This window comes from Tursiops truncatus, chromosome 16, assembly GCF_011762595.2.
Source record: "Tursiops truncatus isolate mTurTru1 chromosome 16, mTurTru1.mat.Y, whole genome shotgun sequence".
In the NCBI taxonomy this organism is placed as follows: domain Eukaryota; kingdom Metazoa; phylum Chordata; class Mammalia; order Artiodactyla; family Delphinidae; genus Tursiops; species Tursiops truncatus.
The window spans coordinates 59901235-59924169 of NC_047049.1; the positions used below are offsets into that span (position 1 = coordinate 59901235).

A 22935-nucleotide genomic window follows, 5' to 3' on the forward strand; every position below is an offset into this window, starting at 1 on the left:
TTTTTCCCTCATGAATCTAAACCTTCATATAAAAATGCCTGTTTTAACCCTTTATTTGAGATAATAATCTACATTTTAATAAGGATTATTTTTCTTCCCATCCTCACCCACCAAGTCAAAGCTGTCTAGCACACATTCAGCATCTATCTGATCAGGAGCTACAAATTCAAGTTATGTGCAGCTGCTTCTTCAAAGCCCTGTTGTTTAAAATATACCAGCACCAAAACTCCATATTCAGGTTTTATTATATTTGTTAGGACCCTGACCTTGGTTTTAGAAAGTCTACGTTGGAAGAGGACTACATCAGGACTCCATCAGAACCCATGAACTATTTATAGATTTATAGTTTAGGACAGTTTTTGTGTCCCTTTTTACCAAAGTACATCTTTTCATTTCTTCAGATATATACCAGAGAACTCAACTATAAGTTGTTTGGTTTGGTTAGCGCCATTGTTGGACTAAGAGATATGTAGCTAATCCAATTCTTAGTTCTAGTGTTAACTGTTTTATGATGCTACATTGTATTTTCTTTAAGACTTTTCTAAATAAATCAGTGTTTTACCTTTCAGAGCACTGAGATCAAAAAACATTCAAATGACTCAGTCAAAGCCTATGGACTCTGGGTAGTTAGTAGAATCCGAAGCTCTCTACTTATTCTTGTTCTGATGGAATATATTTCTTTCATTTGGATAGTGGTATTGCAGAAGACCATTTGGAATTCCAGAAAAAAATTTTTTATGGAATATTTGATATAAATTATAATGTAAGTTATCTAATGGGAACATTTAAAGGAGTTTGTGGTATTTATTTTGTTCTGGACAGGTTTTAAAATTTATTTATTTTAATTAATTTATTTTTGGCTGCGTTGGGTCTTCGTTGCTGCGCGCAGGCTTTCTCTAGTTGTGCCGAGCGGGGGCTACTCTTCGTTGCAGTGCACGGGCTCTAGGCACACGGGCTTCAGTAGTCGTGGCACGCGGGCTCAGTGGTTGTGGCACACGGGCTTAGTTGCTCCACAGCATGTGGGGTCTTCCCGGACCAGGACTTGAACCCGTGTCCCCTGCATTGGCAGGTGGATTCTTAACCACTGCGCCACCAGGGGAGCCCCAGTCAGTCAGTTTTAATCTTGGAAAACACTGTTAGATCCCCTGAGGTGGTGTACATTTTAACATCATCACATAAAGACAGAGGTTCAGAACTCTAACGTACGCTCTAGGGACTTCCCTGGTGGTCCAGCGGTTAAGACTCTGTGCTCTCAATGCAGGGGGCCCGGGTTCGATCCCTGGTCAGGGAACTAGATCCTTCATGTATGCCGCAACTAAGATCCTGTGTGCTGCAACTAAGACCCGGCACAGCCAAGTTAATTAATTAATTAATTAAAAATAAGGTACACTCTAATTCAGGGGTCCCCAACCCCCAGGGCGCAAAGCAGGAGGTGAGTGGCGGGCAAGCAAGGGAAGCTTCATCTGCCGCTCCCCATTGGTCTCATTACTGCCTAAACCATTCCCTCCACCCTGGTCTGTGGAAAAATTGTCTTCCATGAAACCAGTCCCTGGTGCCAAAGAGTTTGGGGACTCCTGCTCTAATTCATTGGTTCAGAAGTTACATTGTATCTAGCACCATCCAATAGGACTTTATATGATGATAGAAATATTCCATATCTGTGAAATTCAGTATGGTAGCCACTATCCACATGTGGTTATTGAGTACTTGAAGATGGCTGGCTAGTGAGACTGAGAAAGTGAACTTTTAATTAATTTAAATTTAAATAAGTACTTCCCTGGAGGTCCAGTGGTTAAGACTTCGAGCTCACAATGCAGGGGGCACAGGTTCGATCCCTGGTCAGGGAACTAAGATACTGTATGCAGCATGGCATGGCCAAAAAAAAAGAAATTTAAATAATCACATGTGGCTAGTGGCTACTGTTTTGGACAGTGCAGTATTTTATTAGACATGTGATACTATCAGTAATACATTCTGCATCTGTCCTAGTCCTTAAATCTTAGTTCAGAGCTCTTACAACTATACCATACCCCATTATTAACTAACCTCTTAACATAAAAGAGTTGAATTATATAGGAATCTGTATCTTTTAAATTGTGTGGATCCAGATGTATATTCGGTTGGCACCAGAGCTTCATGAAAGAAAATGTTCTGTGTTCACAGTCTAGTTATCCTTTCCTGTTGACATATATTTTAAATATAACAGCTTTAGTGAGATGTAATTCATATACCATATAATTCACCTATTTAAAGTATAGTGAGTAATGTAACCGTTACCACAGTAAATTTTAGAATATTTTCATCACCCCAAAAAGAAACTCCATAATTATTGGCAGTGACTCCCCATTTTTCCCTTACTCTTCAGTCCTTAGGTACCACCAGTCTAATTTTTGTCCAATGAATTTGCCTTTTTTGCATATTTCATATAAATAGAATCATGCAATGTGTGATCTTCTGTGACTGACTTCTTTCACTTAGCATAATGTTTATAAGGTTCATCCATGTTATAGCATGTATCAAATGTCATTCCTTTTTATTACCAAATAATAATCCATTGTATGGACATAACACATTTTATTTATCCATTCATCAGCTGATGGACATTTCTGTTGTTTCCACTTTTTGGCTATTATGAATAATGCTGCTGTGAACATTTATGTATGTGTTTTTGTGTGGGCATATGTTTTCATTTCTATTAGGTATATACTTAAGTGTGAAATTGCTGCATCATGATATCAGTATGTTTAACTTTTTGAGGAACTGCCAGACTGTTTTCCAGAGTGGCTGCACCATTTTACATTCCCACAAGCAGTACAGTAGTTCCCCCTTATCCGTGGGAGATACGTTCCAAGATCCCCAGTGGATGCCTGAAACTACATACCACATTCTGTATTTTTCCTATGCATACATACCTATGATAAAGTTTAATTTAGGTGCAGTAAGAGATTAACAACTAATAATAAATAATTTATTAATAATAAATTAGGTGCAGTAAGAGATTAACAACTAATAATAAAATAGAAGAATTAAACGATATACTGTAATTAAAAGTATGTGAGTGCTGTCTGTCTCTCTCAAAATTTTTTATTGTACAAATTTAGTGCCTTTTCCATTTTCACTAAGCACTTACCATGCACTGTGACCGTAACTTTTGCAGTTTTTGAGGTGTGACAGCAAAGCTAGTACGAATCTCTTTTTCCTTCTTCCTAATTTCGCGGATAGAAGATATGTTCTTAATGTAGATATTAGCAAACCTCAGCATATGATCTTTTTCTTTCCTTATTAAGTCAAGAACTTTCACCATTTCACTGAAAGGAAGCACTTTATGGCTTTTCTTTGGCATATCTGAATTGCTGGCATCATTATTCTTGCCTTTGGGGCCATTATTAAGTAAAATAAGGGTGACTTGAATACAAGCACTGCAATACCTTGACAGTCAATCTGATAACAGAGAGGGTGAGATACGCTGGACAAAGAGATGACACTTTCTGGGTGGGACAGATCACGCTACTCAAAATGGTGCACAATTCAAAACTTAGGAATTGTTTATTTCTGGAATTTTCCATTTAATATTTTTGGACCTCGGTTGACCATGGGTAACTGAAACCATGGAAAGCAAAACCATGAATAAGGGGGGACGACAGTAGATAAGGGTCTCAATTCCTCTACATCTTTATCTGCACTTGTTATTACTTTTTTATTATTGCCATCATTTGGGGTGTGAAGTGGTGTCTCATTGTGACTTTGATTTACATTCCCCTTATGGCTAGTGCTACTTATAGATTTTGCACCTGTCATTAAACATTTTAATCTTCAGATTTCATTACTGCTTTTTTATTGACATTTACTTAGTATGAATTTACTTTAAATTTTCACATCTCCTTTTAACAAGGAACCTATTTTTAAGTTGTGAAATATGCATGGGATTGGGATCTTGGATTAAGAGAATAGTTCTCATTAGAAAAATAGTCCTGTAGTTACCCAGGTATAATTCCAGTGGGCTAGCTAAAATATATTATGTTCATGGAGTTAGCACTTTGGATGTATTTTATCAGTTCTGACATGGTAATCTCCATACAATCAAAGAATCTCCATACAATAAAAGAATATACTCAAAAGTAGAAATACAAATATTTTTGAGTGTCTGTTGATGGGCAGGAAAGGGTTGATATTTCAGAAAATATTCTGATAAATAATTTTTGAAGATGCTTTGAATTTTATATACCCTGGATTCTTCTCTGTCTTGTGTTTTTCTCTTGAAAAGGCTATAGAATACATTGTTTTGCTTTTACTTGCCAGTTACCCTTTCCTTTGATATCCTTTTTTCTGCTGCATTTGAAGGACATCTTTTGGGATAAGCAAGCTAAATTAATGCAAGGAGTTAGAATACAGCTTTGATGAGGCTAAGGTCATAGATTTGCAAATTTCTGTGTAGAATGTCAGGATACCTTTGATTGCAACTGAAGAGGTTTTTCTCATTCAGGGGGAAGTCCTTAAATCAACCCAAAGCATAGTTGCCTGCATTTTTGACTAGTTAATGTGTGAACTTCTGTATATTTTTATGTATTTAGAAATGCATGCAGCTTATATAAAATCTCGGGGTTTTAGACTACAAGGAACCTTTGGAAATCACCTTGTCTTAACCTCTAACTTCGTAAATGAGGAACTGAGGTCCATAGAGGAGACATAAACTGCCTAAGAATATGGTTAGTTATGTAGTTTATATACAGTGAGTACTTGGACATTGTTCAATGAATAAATATATATCAGTTGATGACAGAGCTGAGACTAGATGCTGGGTCTCCTGACTCATAGCCTGATGTATTTCCCTCCATATTATGTCACTTTCCAGGTAGTACATGAAGATCTTGCTAGTTGTCCCTGTAGAAGTCCAAGAGAAAACAGATACATAACCCAGGCTTCTCTTCTAACATTGTCTTTGGAATATTTACAGCTGAAGGCAGGTACAACCTCTACACAACAGATGGCAAATATGCCTTCAAGGAAAGAGAATCATTTGATGGCCGAAACATTTTGAAGGTCAGTATGAAGCAGAGTGAATTGGAAACCTTTGGCTTGTGTCCTAAAATAAGGGAGGACAATAAGTGGTTCTCCTTTTAACAGTAAAGTATATTTTTCTCATATTTCCCATGAGGATTATTGATTGAAAGGACTGTTAAAATTGTTTTTCATTGTCCTAAAAGAGAAATCTTTTTTGACTTGTTAAAAGGCTGTTGGTATCTCTTAGAGTACTTGAAACTGATGATTTAAGAAACAAGTATAGTGACTATTTGGATCCATAGGAATAAGTTGATTTTAACCTTGTGAGTCTTGCTCTGTATTTTACCTCTGGAGGACTGAGTGTGCATTTTTTTAAGTGAAAAAGAATAGTTTGTCTTGTTCTAGTAGATTTTTCTCTTCACCCACAAAGTCGCTCTCCAAAGTTCCTGTATAATCTATTTTTACTCAGGAACAGCCCATGTACTAAAAGCTCGGTGGTCCATTTCTGACTGTTGAGGATTTGCTTCTGAGCGTTAAATTAACCTATGAAATTCAAATAAAAGGGGTTCTTTAGGATTGCATTTATCTTTCTACCACAGACCACATTCTGTAACATCCACAGTTTATGCTCTCTCTATCAGGTTAACATACCATTGTGCCTCTGTGCAAAGAGAAACATAAGTTGATACCAAAGGAGAGGTTTTTGATTCTTCATTTTACTTGTTCTATAATGATGTAGGTCATACATTTTCAAGGCCATGGGTGTTTTTTGGAGCTGGGAGGGAGAGTATGTATATAATAACTTCAGAATAAGCTCTAGCTTTAAAAATGTTTTTTCTTTTTCCTTCCTTCCTCCATTCCCTTATCTTATCACTTGACAGTTTTGTTGCCAAATGCCTAATATGACCTCATTGTGTATAATTAATGACATCACTGTTCAGCAGCTGCAAGCTCCTCACTGCAGAGCCTAACAGAGCAATGACAGCGTTCACTTAGGCAGGCATTCCTGCCTTGTGGGGAAGGGGCTTTGCAGGGCTTTGTTGATTCCTTCTTTTACTTGATACCTTTTCTCTCTTTGAGTAATTTTCTTGTCTTCAAAGTAGCTATTGTAGATTTGGTTTGAGTGGCAAGCTGCTAATGAATTCAGTTGCAGTTTACTTATTTTCCCAGGCCACAGCTTCATTGTATGAATCTTTCTCCTCCTCTAGCTCATTTCCTGGGGCTTTTTAAATAATAGCATTAATTACTTTACTTTTTTGTTATTGTTAATTTGATTAAGAAAAAAACTAGACGGATGGGGAAAGAAATCTGTTGGAATGACTCAAGCCAACTTGGTTCCTTTGAAATTAGAATTAAAGCCCAAAAGGTATGTTGATGCAAGTGGAGTGTGAGGTGCTTTAACATCTGTAAGAGGGAGGTAACAGCAGGGAGCCTGAGAAGTTGCTGTATGAACAGTATGGATCGCTCATTGAATATTTAATTTCTCTCATTCTGGAAAGTCAGTTTTCCATTTAAAGATGCTTGGCTTGGAAATCTTCCTAACCCACCCCAGTGATGACACGGCTGTAGCTCCCTCTAGTGTTGACGAAAGCTTGCTATAGTAGTTGTACCCTTACTGTTAAGGCCTAATTGGAATTTTAGAGCTGGGCCCAGCTAGGTACTTGGAAACTATTTAATCCAGTTCCTCATTTTACTCTCTAAGGGTGTGAGATCCAATATGGTTAAAATGTTTTGCCAAAGGTTAATGCTAGATAGTAGCAGAGTCTGAATCAGAACAAAGAGATTCAAAGCTCACAAGTTAGCAATGTCTCTACTCTCTTCCATAAAGATGCTCAGTGTTTAGGTAGAAATCAGTAGATATTTGAAACTGGGCCTATCTGAATTGTGAAAATATCTGACTAGACATAAATGTTGAGGCAATGGGTGTGCCAGTTAGTCTAAAACTGGCTAATTAAGAATTAGACTTTTGAGTTGAATATAATACTAACACCAACAGAAATACTTATTGACTGTATACCATCTGTCAGACTATGTGCCCTATAGATAAAAGTCATTATGATACAGTCCTTACCTTCCAGGAGCTTCCTGTCTTTGAGAGATACAGCTGGTTAATAGGTAATTACCATATAAAATGATGGGGGCAAATTATGAAATGGAGGGGAAGTACCTTTGAGCACAGGTAGTTGTAACAAAGTATCTTTTGATAGAATTTCCAATATATTACTTTTTTTTTGGTAAACTTATTTATTTATTTTTGGCTGCATTGGGTTTCATTCTGGTGCACGGGCTTCTCATTGCAGTGGCCTCTCTTGTTGTGCAGCACGGGCTCTAGGCGTGTGGGCTTCAGTAGTTGTGACACGTGGGCTCTAGAGCACAGCCTCAGTAGTCGTGGCACACAGGCTTAGTTGCTCTGCAGCATGTGGGATCTTCCCGGACCAGGGCTCAAACCCATGTCCCCTGCATTGGCAGGTAGATTCTTAACCACTGCGCCACCAGGGAAGTCCCCCCAGTATATTACTTTTTAATCATTAGTTCCAGAAAATATAATCTTTCACTTACATTTAATCAAAGGAATTAACTTTTCTTTGAGAATAAAGATAAAATGTGGCATCCAACAACTAGCCCCCAAACACACAAGCAGTAATAACTGTATTTATGAAGTAGCTATAGCAGCCCACTTTTTGGAATTACAAGACAAGTCTTTCTCAACTAGAACATTAGAACCCATGGCCCCTGAATCCCTTGCAAAAAAAAAAAAAGATTTAAAAAACTGATGGATTATACATAGATTTTGTACCAGATATAATTATTATGTTTAGAAAGGGAAAAAAATCACTTTCATTAACAAGATAGGAACTGACTTGGAATAAACAGAAAGGTTAACTGCATTGATTGCTAAGGATCCCAAGCATATGTGTACAGCATATTAACAGCTACATAGGTCAAGGATCAGGAATGCTGGTGATGGGAAGCAGCCTTGGAAAAAAACCAACTTCATCTGCTATTCAAAGAGAAACAAAACGAGAATGCAAGTCATTGCTCATTGCTGTAAGAATTTAATGAGTAACAGCCAATTGCTATTCTACTCCATGAAGAGAATTGGTCTTTTTGGCTTGGTGTAGTATTATGTGTTTCGGATGCCTTAATAAGAAAAGAAAACTCCGACTCTTGGAGGTAGAAGCCACATTTTTCTTTTGTATAGCTCTTTTGAGAGTTGTTGCAGCTATTATAGACTAGTATCTGGTTATCCCTAGTTAAAATAAGAATTTTCTTACCCTAAGAAAGACTTTGAAAGAAGAACTGACAACTAAAGAATCATTCCGCGTGTTTTTCAAACCAGAAAAGGAATATATTTAGTAGTAGCATTTTTTTATGGAAGACTGACAGATAGCTCTGAAAGGAGGATATACAAGTGAAGAAGACCTAGGCCAAATTAATAGGATAGTGTCCTGTCAGAGGGTTTCCATTTCTCATCTAACAGATAGGAGCAAAGATGTAGTTTGTTTGTCTATAATGCAGTGATAAACTTGTAAATGGAGAAATCATGCTGATCTAAAGATGTAATGCAGGAAATAACTGCTCCCTCGCTAGCTAAAAGTAGAATGGTCATTAACTGCCAGTTTCTGGAGAGAGAAGTGGTCTTAATGGCAGTCTGTTTGGGGGACTTATGAAATGGTCTTATGCAATCGAATCAGTATTCCAAGACTGTGCTCTCAGCAGATTGAATAGGGGTACAGTAGTAACTATTTAAAAGCATAGCTTCTAACTGCAAAGTGAAGAGGAGACATTAGAGCCCTAGGTTGTACTCACCAGAGATGATTTGGTACAAATAAAGGCACAATAATATATTTGGGAAGGAATAGCCAGTACTGTAGGTCCAAAATCAAAGGACACTGTGAAAGTGCCATTTCTTTAGATACTTAAAAATCCTGGAACAAAGTGATGCTGGGAAGACTGGACAGCTTCATGTAGAAGAATGAAATTAGAACACTCCCTAACACCATACACAAAAATAAACTCAAAATGGATTAAAGACCTAAATGTAAGGCCAGAAACTATAAAACTCTTAGAGGAAAACATAGGAAGAACACTCTTTGACATAAATCACAGCAAGATCCTTTTTGACCCAACTCCTAGAGAAATGGAAATAAAAATAAAAATAAACAAATGGGACATAATGAAACTTAAAAGCTTTTGCACAGCAAAGGAAACCATAAACAAGATGAAAAGACAACCCTCAGAATGGGAGAAAATATTTGCAAATGAACCAACTGACAAAGGATTAATCTCTAAAATTTATAAGCAGCTCTTACAGCTCAATATCAAAAAAACAAACAATCCAATCCAAAGATGGGCAGAAGACCTAAATAGACATTTCTCCAAAGAAGATATACAGATTGCCAACAAGCACATGAAAGGATGCTCAACATCACTAATCATTAGAGAAATGCAAATCAAAACTAAAATGAGGTATCACCTCACACCAGTCACAATGGCCATCATCAAAAATCTACGAGCAATAAATGCTGGAGAGGGTGTGGAGAAAAGGGAACTCTCTTGCACTGTTGGTGGGAATGTACATTTATACAGCCACTATGGAGAGCAGTATGGAGTTTCCTTAAAAAACTAAAAATAGAACTACCATATGACCCAGCAATCCCACTACTGGGCATATACCCCGAGAAAACCATAATTCAAAAAGAGTCATGTACCACAATGTTCATTGCAGCTCTATTTACAATAGTCCGGACATGGAAGCAACCTAAGTGTCCATCGACAGATGAATGGTTAAAGAAGATGTGGCACATATATACAATGGAATATTACTCAGCCATAAAAAACAAACGAAATTGAGTTATTTGTAGTGAGGTGGATGGACCTAGAGTCTGTCATACAGAGTGAAGTAAGTCAGAAAGAGAAAAACAAATACTGTATGCTAACACATATATATGGAATCTAAAAAAAAAAAAGGTTCTGAAGAACCTAGGGGCAGGACAGGAATAAAGACGCACACATAGAGAATGGACTTGAGGACACGGGGGGGGGGGAAGGGTAAGCTGGACGAAGTGAGAGAGTGGCATGGACATACATACACTACCAAATGTAAAATAGATAGCTAGTGGAACGCAGTCGCATAGCACTGGGAGATCATCTCGGTGCTTTGTGACCACCTAGAGGGGTGGGATAAGGAGGGTGGGGGGGAGACGCAAGAGGGAGGGAATATGGGGATATATGTATATGCATAGCTGATTCACTTTGTTATACAGTAGAAATTAACACAACATTGTAAAGCAATTATACTCCAATAAAGATGCTAAAAAAAAAATCCTGGAACATATAAAGCAAGTAAAAAAAGAGATGAATTTTTTTATATATATAAGAATATTTAAATTTAGAGAAAGAGGGAATTGGCAGTATTTAACTATATTAATATTTAATAGTACTTTATCTGAAAATATGTTTTAAATCTAGCTAGGTACATTGAGACTTTTCTTGAAAGATGTAAATGAGTGTAACTCAAGTATTTCATTCATTTTTGCTTTGCTCCATTGCTGCCTCTTAAAGTTCTTTAAAAGGACAGTTAGAATGAATGCATTTAAATGAGAGCTTTATTTAGTTTTCTTTACTTAGAGAAGTTTCTATAAAGGAAGCTGTTTAAAAATACATACTATTTATTCTCTTTGGTAAAAGTTCATAAAACATATATGTACTTTTAAACAAATAATCATAAAGTGAACACTGTAACTACTACCAAGGTCAAAAAGCAGAATGTGCCTCACATGTCCTTCCCTGGCCAACTCTGTGGTCTATTTGTCCTAAGGTAACAAAGGCACAATTAAGTTCTTAAATACTCTTAGTGAAGAGGCTTGTTTTCAATGATTACTTGTTTCAGAGTATTAGAAGAATATTGAAAAGATGAATTTATTTTTTCAAGGGAAGAGAGATTAGATTGAGAACTCGGTAGTAATTTTTTTTTAAAAGATATTAATGACTACAGAGGAAGACTAGCATTTAGAAAGTATATTATTTCGAAGGATGAAAATATTGTGTTTTTTATTATCCAATTCAGTATTAAGCCACGTTACATACTGTTCTTGAAAATTACTTCTTAGTCACATGGCTCTTCTTTAGAATTTTTTTTTCAAAACTCACCTTTCGCAGAAAGCCTTTCCTTGAAAATCTATCACTAAATGTTCCATTGCACTATTATATCACTATGAATAACAGCAAATTGAATGTAGAAAAAAGTTGCTATGTCTCATTACCACCGTAGCTATGGTGTCATTTTTACTACCTGATATTTCTATGACTTGAATTTTTTTTTTTTTTGGCCGCACTGCACGGCTTGCGGGATCTTAGTTCCCCGATCAGGGGATCGAACCTGGGCCCCGGCAGTGAAAGTGCCGAGTCCCAACCACTGGACTGCCAGGGAATTCCTGAAATTTTAATTTAAGTAAAATCACTAAGCAGGTGTCACTTTCTATTTAAGCTATTTATGCTTATACACTGTTGACATTTATTAACTTCACTTGGGCATACTAATATTTTGTAAGAGCTTTTATCCACAGCATTGGAAGCAATCACATCATTCTTGACAATCATGTAAAATAGGCAGCTTGTTAGAGGAGCAAATGTACAACTTTCTAGAGAATTTCACTTGGAAAATAAAAGCAAGATGTTGTGGAAAAGGCTTCTGTGAGAAGAGAGTTCATAGAAATAACATATATACTCACATATGTATATATTAATTAAGGATTGGAAGATAAAGCTAAGGAAATCTCTGGCAAAGTGGAGAGATAGAAAATATGAGGGGAAAATCTGACAAAGAGGATCCTCAGGCAGTGCAAAAATTAACTGTTAGGGTTCTAAAAGGAGAAAACAGACCTTGGAGTCTTGAACTTGGATGAAAGAGCCTCTGGACTGGTAGTGTTCCCAGGTACTTGGCAATAGTAAAGAAAAATCCTTTCTGGAAGAAAGTTCTATCACCCTCTGCCTAAAAATATTCTTCCAAGGAACTTTTGCCCCCAAAACAGCCAATACACAAAGATAACTAGGCATATGAGGAAACCACTCACCATAAGCAAACAGACATCCAGAACTCATAAAGACATGAAATACTAGAATTATCAGACTTAGGCTAAAACAACTTTTTTATCAGGTAATTGGGAACTATTGCAAAGAAAAAGTGATGTAGCAGTTCTGAAAAGAACCAAGTAGAAATGCTAGAACTGTAAAAATGCAATAACTGAACTTAAGAGCTCAATGGATGGGGTTTAGCAGCAAGTTAGCAAATTAGATAGAGCTGCAGAGGGAAGTAGTGAAGTGGAAATTGTCACAAGAAATTATCCAACATGTTGCATGGGCAGAGGGGGAAGGTAAAAATTACAGATGAGAGAAAAAGAGACATACAGGATAGAGTGACAAGATCTAATATACATTTAATTGGAGTCCCAGAAGGAGAGGAAAGAGAGAATGGGCCAGAGCTAATGAAAGACATCAACCTACAGATTAAAGAAGCCAAATGAATTCCAAACAGTTTTGTTAAGTGAGCCTATATTGCACTTTTCTTTCCTACAGCTTGTGAGTGAATCATGGACAACGTGAACTAAACTACTTTAAAAAGGCCCCAGCACTTTTAAAAATGAATGTCTAGAGTTTGTTGGCAGTATCCACATTACAAAGAACAAAACCCAGGAAATCAGTGAAAGAATGCTTTTCTTAAAGTAGGTTATAAAAAAAAAAGAAAGAAGGGAAAAAGGTATCCAGGAATTCTCTTTACTATTTTTGTAACTTTTCTGAAAGACTGAAACTACATCATTGTAAAAAATTATAAAAAATAAAAGAAGATGGAAAGACAGACATGCTCTTGGGAGGGGAATAGGACACTAACCATTTGTTATGGTTGTGGGTTTTTTTTTTTTAATAACCATCTTCCAGAAAAGTTTGTTGAAGTCATGCCTATGTTTTGTTCCAGCATTTAGGATAGATGTAACTTCTGTTAATTCCTGATCTTACTACAAAATTTGGCCCATTTGATTTCAAGGGGTGTAAGAATTTTAGGTAAGGAACAACTTCCTGATTAGGATGTTTCATATTGAGCAAGCTACTAATAAGGTAGCTGCATCTTTCACTAGAATGTTTTTTTGTTTTGTTTTATTTAAGAAAATAGAGTCCATTTCTCTTTAAAGCCATTCTTCCCACCAACATCCTTTTCAAACTATTCCATTTAATTCCATGAAACCTATCTGTCAGCTCTGTCATTACACTGAAACCGCACTGTAAAAAGGCACCAGTAGCCCCCTTTTGTCCAGTGCCTTAACCTACTTTAATTTTTTCCCAGTAACCACATTGAGAGTTTTAAGCCCTTTTCTCTTTCAAATGTTCTCTTCTCTTGGCTTTAGTGGCAGTTTTTTCCTTTTTCTGGTTCTACTTTTTTTTTTTTTTTTAATTCACTGCCTTGTATGACTACTTCCTAAAGTTTTGTCCTTATCTCTCTGTTTTTCTTTTACTGCAATCTTGTTCTATCCAAATCCTACTCATTCTTCAAAGTCCAGTACAGGTGTTACCTCCTCCATAATGGTAAGGACCATCCCAGTCTATGGCATGCTTTCACCTCTCAGTGCCTACCCTCCTCTCCTTACTTTGTGCAGACACCATTCACGTGCCTCTCAGCGCTTAGCAATGTCTTTTGTGCCTGGCAAGCATTCAGGAAGCTTTTTCTGGATTGGCTAACTAAAACTTTTTTCTGTAGAAATCAGAAATCTATAAATTTCTATAGAATCTTCCTTTGGCAGAAGAAAAGAAAAAGATTTTGATTGACAAAGGGGATATTTTTGCCCCTTACTTGAAATTGTAACTCTCAGAGCAGGGTCCTGTAAGCTATGGTCTAAGGACCAAATTTGGCCTGTCCCCTGTTTTGTTGTATGGCCCTCAAACTATGAATGGTGTTTATATTTTTTTAATGGTTGAAAAAAATTAAAAGAAGAATAATTTATGACATGTAAAAATTATATGCAATTCAAATATCAGGGTCTCTAAATAAAATTTTATTGGAACACAGTTGTCCTCATTTGTTTATGCACTGATTGCTTTTGTGCCACAGTGCCAAAGTTAAGTAGTTGTGACGAAAAACATATGACCACCTGACCCTTTATGGATAAAGTTTGCTGACCACTGTCTTAAAGGTTAGTGTTTAGTTCACTTTTTAATTTCACCCAGTGCCCTTTCTGCTTTATGATTAGATATGATGCTTGTATTTAATAGACCTTTAAGATATATTATTTATGTCATAAATATTTAGTTAAGAGCAGTCAGTCCTATTGAATTTTCATTTACTTAACTCTTTTCTAGCAAATGTTTCTTTTTAAGAATTAGTTTACTAAATTCAAGAAAAGAGAGCCCCAAGTCAAATATACCTGTAACGCATACTCACAATCCTCCATTAATAAGTGAAGTTCATTTTTCAGTTAAATTTGACTGCAACTTTATTACTTCACATCAGCAAGGTTCAGCTGATAGGAATAATAATGAGCTTGAATTTACATTTAAATTCCTTCTATTTCAAAATACATCCAAAAATAATTTTGTTTCTCTGTGGTGTGCACTAATTAACTTTAAACATGAACAGTGATTTATTTTGCATTTTCATTTATGCCTTATTACCGAATGTATTAATAAAAAGTATTGAATGAAAACTAAAGACCAGTGAACTTGTAAGTAAACCTGTGTTAATTTTAAAATTAGCATGAATAAGGCTTCCCTGGTGGTGCAGTGGTTAAGAATCCGCCTGCCAGTGCAGGGGACACGGGTTCAAGCCCTGGTCCTGGAAGATCCCACATGCCGTGGAGCAGCTAAGCCTGTGCACCACAACTACTGAGCCTGTGCTCTAGAGCCCACGAGCCACAACTACTGAAGCACACGTGCCTGGAGCCCGTGCTCTGCAACAAGAGAAGCTGTAGCAATGAGAAGCCTGTGCACCGCAGTGAAGAGTAGCCCCTGCTCGCCGCAACTAGAGAAAGCCTGTGCGGAGCAGCGAAGACCCAATGCAGCCAAAGATAAATAAAAATAAATAAATTTAAAAATAAATAAAATTAGCATGAGTAGCAGAAAAATGTGGCATTTAGAAAGGAACCTGTGACAAGACATCTTGCCAAAATACGGCCACTCTTGCTTTGCCCTGTTAGTGATAAAATATGGCTCTGTCTACATTCTTTTTTTTTTCCCATGGGTTTAGAATGCAAGTTTTATTTTTGAATCCCCATTGAAATAAATACGTTAATCTTTGAAAAATATTTAGTTATATGCCAATAAAATTATCCCTAGAGCCCCCAGTGATAGTCATGCCCCATTCTGGAAAACACTACCATAGGGCATTACTGGAGGTATCCTGGGGAGGTAGGATGAGGCCACTGTTTGTTGAGCAAAGGTCATCTGTGTCCCAAGTAAGCTGCTTGCTGCTGTTCATAATTCTCTGAACCCCAGACCTACCAGCTTATTGGATATTATCTTTCCTGGCTGGCAACACTTTGGTGGCTCCCTGTTCTTTTCTAGATAGAAGAGTAAATGCCTTAACATAACCTACAAGGTCCTTGGGGATACTGGGATAGGCCTACCGTGGCCCCATCAGGCTGGTGAAGAGAGGGGGACAGGAGACAGGGAGGATCTCCTGGAGGAAGTGACATTTGAGCTGAAGTCTACCGACTTATGGGAGAGAAGTAGGTGATGGTGGTGAAGAGCTTTTTTAGGTAGAAGGAACAGCATGTGCAAATTTCCTGAGGCAGGAGGGAACAATGTGCATGTGAGCACCTGAAAGAGGCACTAGAGGAAGAGTCAGGGAGAGGAGTGTTTCAGGGACCAGACCCTGCCTGCAGTCCCTGGAGGCATCGCAAGCATTGTGATCTTAATGCTGTGCCTTATGAGGAGCCATTTAGAGCTTCAAGAACGGTGACTTCAGTTACTTGAATAACAAATACTTTTTTTTTGCGCTGCGCGGGCCTCTCACTGCTGTGGCCTCTCCCACTGAGGAGCACGGGCTCCGGACGCGCAGGCTCATCAGCCATGGCTCACGGGCCCAGCCGCTCCGCGGCACATGGGATCCTCCCAGACCGGGGCACGAACCCGCGTCCCCTGCATCGGCAGGCAGACTCCCAACCATTGCACCACCAGGGAAGCCCCAACAAATACTTTTTTTTTTTTTCCCCGGACGCGGGCCTCTCACTGTTGTGGCCTCTCCCGTTGCGGAGCACAGGCTCTGGACGCCATGGCTCACGGGCCCAGCCGCTCCACGGCATGTGGGATCTTCCTGGACCGGGGCACGAACCCGTGTCCCCTGCATCGGCAGGCGGACTCTCAATCACTGCGCCACCAGGGAAGCCCCCAACAGATACTTTTTGAACAGCTGCTTCAGGGGGAGCACTGGGGATTTTAATAGAACAAGACTCTCATGGTCCTTGCCATCAGGAAACTTACATTCTTTTAAAAACAAAAGTTATACATATTCATGGTTTAAAGAAATAACAAGTATTGTAAGGTTTTCTATGAAAACAGAAGGCAGTCCACTACATTTTCCCCCTTTTCCACTTTCACAGTCTGCCTCCATTCTTGATGATTACAAAACAAAACTTGAGCAAATGGGAGATGCAGGAAATCATTAGGGGCTTTTAATATTTTGCTAGTAATAGAAATAACATATTATATGTTAAAAATCTGAAAGACTTCTGACAGGTGATTGATTGAGCAGTTTCTTAGAGCATCAGATATATAAGGAAAAGTGCAGTTTGAAATGCTTCAGTTTGGTTTGGTACTATCTTGTTTTAGATTATTGGGTTGGGGGCAGGGGGAAGATTCACATCCAAGCAGTATTTCACCAAAACTTATCCTCTGAATTTGTTTTATGTGTCACTTTGCCTGGAAAGTGAAATCTTAAAACACTGATGAGAGCAACTAAAGATATGACTGTCAGTGAGGCACAACCATCGTTAAAATGAAACTGGAAAATGAGCAGTTGGCTGATTTTTGACAGAGCCAACATCTGTTCTAGAAAGATGCACCCTCCCTGGTCTGTTGCTCTGTTCATACAAGATGTTTTTTTTTTCTCCCTTCACTCTCTTTTGAATTTATGTTTATTGGTTATTCATCTTTGCAGTGGTACTGGGATACTTCGTGCCTTGTCTTTGCTCAGGCAGGGAATGATGGGTTTGGAAAGTCTAACCTAACACAAAGACAAGAAATAGGCAAAGACAATAAGAGTAAAAAAGAATTATGAGATTAAAATTACTTTTCTTAAAATCATTTCTGGTTTTTATCAGGATGAAAAGTATTTTATTGAATACCTGCTGAAGATAAAACACTAAGCTATGTGCTTGGTGCATTTGTGGGGGATGGGGATAAATATTCGATTGTTTGGTCCCTCTGATCCCATTCCTATGAACTCTTTTGACAAGATGCCTGTTACTATTGTGGGGAATATTTATTTCTTTTATATATTCATTTGTAGGGGTCTAGTATATCATTTTGGGTGTAGTTCACAAGTGAAGGGAGTTGGATTATGGTTCACTTCGGTCTATTTTTTTTTTTTTTAAGTTGTGGTAAAATATACGTAACATAGATTTACCATTTTAACCACTTTAAGTGTATAATTCAGTGTCATTAATAAGCACGTTCACATTGTTGTATAACCATCACCACCATCCATCTCCAGAACTTTTTCACCATCCCAAGTTGAAACTGTGTACCCATTAAACAGTAACTCTTCATTCTCCCCTCCCCTCTGCCCTTGGCAACCATAATTCTCCTTTCTGTCTCTATGAATTTGGCTCTATAGGTACCACATATAAGTGGAATTATACAGTATTTACCTTGATTCTGGCTTATTTCAGTTACATAATGTTTCCAAGTTTCATACACATTGTAGCATGTATCAGGATTTACTTTCTTTTTAAGACTGAATAATATTCCATTGTATGTATATATTCCATTGTGGTTTTTTAGCTACAGTGTAAACACACCAGTAACCAAATATAAATCTGCACCTAGAGATGGTGACAGGGCACTGTCTTCTTTGAGACAGCCTATTGTTTAGAGACCAGACCAAATGAAACCATATTAGATTAGGTGGCTTGGTGCCAGCAATGTCTAAGTGTTATTCCAAATGTTAGAGGACATTGTGGAAAGAGAAAAGAAGTGAGAGTGAACTTCACCACGTGATGAAGCTGTGACAATTTCTTAAGAAATCATGTCCTCTTTCCCATATCTCAATGGTGAAACAGTTTTAGAACTAATGCTCATAGATGAACATTATTATTACAAAATAAAAGTAGAAAAACAAGATGTAAGTAAACCAGAATTCCAGTTCAAAGTTTGCGCTCTCAGTTGTAGGTTAAAACATTGATACCAGTTTGTTAAATTGTAGAGGTCTTGCAACTCCTGTGGTGTGTGTGGGGATGATAACCCTATCCCTCTTCCAGGGCCTTTTGTCTGACATTTAGCCCACACCTTTGCAGAGGGGAAGGAGGTCATCTGGACTGGATTACAGGCAAGTAAGTAAGTGTGTGTCATAATAGATAATGTTCCAGTGGTGCTACTGAAGGCAGGTTTCCTATGGTCCTGACAGAGGACAAAATAAATATTTCACGTCTCGTTGTCTAATAAGATGAGGTGACTTAGTTGAAAATCTAAGATAACATGTGGCAACCTGTCTCTCACCTTACAAGGAAGCATTTCAAACAGCTATTTTTTGGACAGCTCTTATTTATATGTATATATGCTCTTGCCAGTGCCTGATGTTGCCAAGGGACATCTGATTTGCTCTTGAACTTTTCTTGTTGCTGTTCTCCTGTTGGAAAAGTTGGAGTGGAGTTGGCTGCACCTGATGACCTTTCCTCTTTTCTCACTGTTCTTTTTCTGAATTGTCACTTGGCACACTAGTCAGCCTCTTTGTGCCCTGCCTCCCTAAAGCCATTTGCCTAGAGACCCCCAGGCTGAGCAGAAATCATCTCTGCTCCTTTTTGCTGACTTGCACTTCCTTTCTCATATATAATACAAAGATCAAACACTTACCTCCTGTTGCTATTGTTTGAGGGACAATTATGAGTAATCCCTGAGGGAAGATGACCAAACTGAAAGTAAGAGTGGTAACAGATTTGAATGAGCATTAAGCAGCCTCCTTCTGAGGGAAAGAATTTATCTGCAGAAACATTATCTAGATTAGTCCTGAAAGGGCATCTGCCCCTAGGGTTGGTGGTCACAGGCTTAGGGCATTGAAGAGACCCTGCTAGCCAGCAGCCACCTGGGGCAGTTTTTCCCTGGTGAAGCAGTAATATCCATGCCTGAAGGCAGGGCTTTTTCTGGAAGAAATTTTGCAGCAAACTCAACTCCCAGCAGCCCATCTCTGATGCTAATTCTACCTGCTGCTGTGGAAACCAGCAGAGCGTGCTGCTGTGTGCTGAGATGAGGTCTGGGTTCTTCAGCCATGTCAGCACAGCCTCTTCTCTCCTGTCTCCTACTTCCACCCACATTTTTTTATTGCTACTTTTTAAAACTGAAAGACTCTGCAGGGAGGGGAAGTCCTTTGGTATTTTGAGTATTGAGGTGCTCAGCAGAACTGCCTGGCATCCTGTTTGTATATAGCAGTTTTAATTCACTCTCTAATAGGTCATTTGGCCTTACCAGCAGAGTCTTAAACTTGATAATCCTCACGTCAGCAGTGAGGCTCAGGGCAAACATCCAAAAGTGCAACCCTGCGTAATTATTTGAAGGAGATGTTAAAGCCTTCATTCCCTGGCTGTTTGGCTTCTGCCTGGCGCCTCTTCAGGTCAGGCCTATAACATTCCTTGTGCTCTCTGCAGCTGAGAGAGGCAGGTGGTTTGGGAGAGCAGAATCAAAGAGGGAAGTTCACGTTCCCATTCTGTGTGAGCAGCTTGATAATGTTCCTATGCCACTGCAGTCAGTGGGGAGACTTGGGCTCTGGTGACATGCAAGCTTTTTGGTACTGTTTTAATGGAGATGCCCAAAGCAGGAGTGGTGTGCTGATAGGTTGAAAAATCATAGCTGATCCACTGATTACATTCTTCTTGCTCTTTCCTTTTAGAGGTAATTGATGATAAGAATTACTCCTCCCACAGACTGGCCTTGACTTGCTCCCTTTATCTGAGGTGCCCCCCGGCCTTTTGGAAGTACATTATGTCCTATTTTTATTGGCTATTATATTAGGTATCATTATTGGCTCTCTCACCACTGATCACTGCAGTTTGAGGTTTCAGATTGGATGTGGTATCTCAGGCGGAGTTAGGGCTGTATTTGGAGATGACTCTAGGATAGTAACCACCTAACAATCACATTGTCTTTTATTCTGAAGTAGATGTTTCTATTCCATTCTTTAAAAATATAGCCCTGTGAAACCAGTTGATGACTGCAGAGACTGTAAGCTATCAGAGTTCCTTCTAGACCTTTTCTTTTTTTCTTTTAAGGAAGCTGCTTTTTGTCCTGTAATGATGCATTGGATGTTATAGTTAGTGAGTGACAATAATAGAGCTCAAAATTCCATCTGATAATTTATCTTCCTGTAACTGCAGAATATCCTTGTAAGGTATTGTCCCTGTTTAAAGGTGGAAAAATTGAGGGAGAGAGTAGCTATGTGGTTATTGATAGGAAAGCATTGAAGTCTAGTTTGCCCTAAGAACTGTTTTGATCTCTCTCTTCAATAGAAAAGAAGTTTCTACCTTTGGTTTCCAGGTGAAGTTGGGTATGTTTGTGTATACGTAGAGTGACATGGCTTACCTTAGTGTGAATAGGCTCCATTGTGTTCTTTTGTGACGATTTAGAAAGAATCAATATGAGTGCAGCCTGTATAAATAGTTTTCAAGTAGATAGAAGGTGTTTTTGACCTGATGTGTTAGATCACCATTTTCCTTCTTGTCTTTTCACATCTCTCATATTTGCTCTCTTCAAGAGTAATCTTCACGTAGCCAGAAGAAAAATGCAAGGTACGGGAAGGCTTGAGAATTTGAATTGCCTGGTACCTTGGCAGAAACTCAGAATCATTTTTTTAGGTTTGGGGAATTTTAACCAACAAAACTTACCTGTGGGAAAAGAAAAAACTTGTGATCCTAATTCTAAGTGACATTGGCAATATGACGTATGAAGAGCTGTGATAGTTTTCAAGTCTATTATATTTTTAGGCTGTTGTCCATATCTTTCTGTTTACTACCTAAAGTCTTATCATTTTTGTACCTGGAGGTACAATTTTGTGAAGAATGCTTCTGAAATATACCATTATTTGTTTTGTTGTTTTTCAATTAGAATCTTCCAAGGGCTGTGATTATAGTTTTTTCACATTACTTGTCTTTCTTGGCCACAAAACCAAGTGGACGCTTCCTTTGCTGTCTGATTGCATATGCATAGCCCAAGGATGGGACTTCTTCCCCACTTGGCATTCTTTGGTACAGATTTGTTATTCAGATTGTGAGACAAATGCACACTGCCATGTGAAAATGGCCTTCTACTGTGTTCTAGGCCAGGTCCCAGGAACTCTTAAATTTATATCACAATGTTAGTGGTCCTAGCCTGTCTCTGTTTCTTATCTTTTAAATGGGGATAATAATGCTGAGCTCAGGTTTATGTCACAGTGATTTTTTTGAAGGGTTAATGATCTGGGCTTTGTGAGATACTTTTTAGATCCTTAGATGACAGGTGTTATTTAGCCTCAGCAAGGCTTTCTGTGGGAGTGCCTTCCAAAGAGCTCAAAGTGCTTGTCAGACTGTCTTCCATTCATCCTCATACCATCCCTGGTAGGGAGGTAGGTGGGGGAGCATTATTATTAAGTACAAAATAGTGTTATTACTGTTACTTTTATCTGTAAACAGGGAGTAATTGTGAGAAATAGAAGTTGGTAAAACAGATTATAGAAGAAAAAGTAGCGTGCGTTTGCCATTCCTGTTTACTTTAGGTTTCAGAAGTCTAACTGCCATACATGAAAACAATAGAAATCATCCCTTCTTGGGGGAGAAACAGGACCCGCTGCATCCTTCTAAATCCTTACATTAATTGAACACCAGTACTTATTTTCATTTGTACCAGATTACCTACTAAGGGTTAGTTTAACTTGCACATACCAGGAATGACTATAAATTTCATAGGACTTAACATTTTTAAAAAATTGTATAAGGACCTCCCTGGTGGTGCAGTGGTTAAGAATCTGCCTACCGATGCAGGGGACATGGGTTCAATCCCTGGTACGGGAGGATCCAACATGCCACGGAGCAACTAAGCGCGTGCGCCACAGCTACTGAGCCTGCGCTCTAGAGCCCGCGAGCCACAACTACTGAAGCCCGTGCTCTGCAAGAAGAGAAGCCACCGCAATGAGAAGCCCGTGCACCGCAATGAAGAGTAGCCCCTGCTCACTGCAACTAGAGAAAGCCTGCGCACGGCAATGAAGACCCAACGCAGCCAAAAATAAATAAATTAAAAAAAAAACTGTACAGTTGATTTACAATATTATATTAGTTTCAGGTGTACAGCAGAGTGATTCAGTATTTTTATAGAGTATGCTCCATTTAAAGTTATTTTAGGACTTCCCTGGTGGTCCAGTGGTTGAGACTCCATGCTTACACTGCAGGGTGTATGGGTTTGATCCCTGGTGGGGGAACTAAGATCCCGCATGCCACATGGTGCAGCCAAAAAAAAAAAAAAAAGTTATTTCAAAGTAATGGCTGTAATTCCCTATGCTGTACAATATATCCTTGTTGCTTATCTATTTTATACATAGTATTTTGTGTCTCTTAATCTCATACCCCTATCTTGCCCCTCCCCACTTCCCTCTCCTCAGTGGTGTCCACTAGTTTGTTTTCTATATCTGTGAGTCTCTTTCTGTTTTGCTATATGCATTCATTTCTTTTATTTTTTAGATTTTACATATAAGTGATAGCATATAGTATT

General features: G+C 38.4%; 1 protein-coding gene and 1 non-coding gene across 22 annotated transcripts in view; both read left to right on the forward strand.

Annotated features, from left to right (window-relative positions):
- The window catches only part of ASCC1 (activating signal cointegrator 1 complex subunit 1), a 135056-nt gene that overhangs the window by 103210 nt on the left and 8911 nt on the right, over window positions 1-22935 (forward strand). For 15 of the 21 annotated variants that reach the window (XM_073793488.1, XM_073793484.1, XM_073793490.1 and 12 more), the window contains one exon: window positions 4955-5040. The exons of 1 other annotated variant lie outside the window; for it this stretch is intronic. In XM_073793488.1, the coding sequence (XP_073649589.1) occupies window positions 4955-5040 (86 nt within the window). Of the gene's footprint in view, window positions 1-4954; window positions 5041-14104; window positions 14187-18467; window positions 18540-22935 lie in introns of all 21 variants that reach the window. 5 more of the 21 variants (XR_012326599.1, XR_012326600.1, XR_012326598.1 and 2 more) reach the window with 5 other exon arrangements.
- TRNAE-CUC (transfer RNA glutamic acid (anticodon CUC)) lies at window positions 1219-1291 on the forward strand. Its single transcript has one exon. It is a non-coding gene; the product is annotated as a tRNA-Glu (tRNA).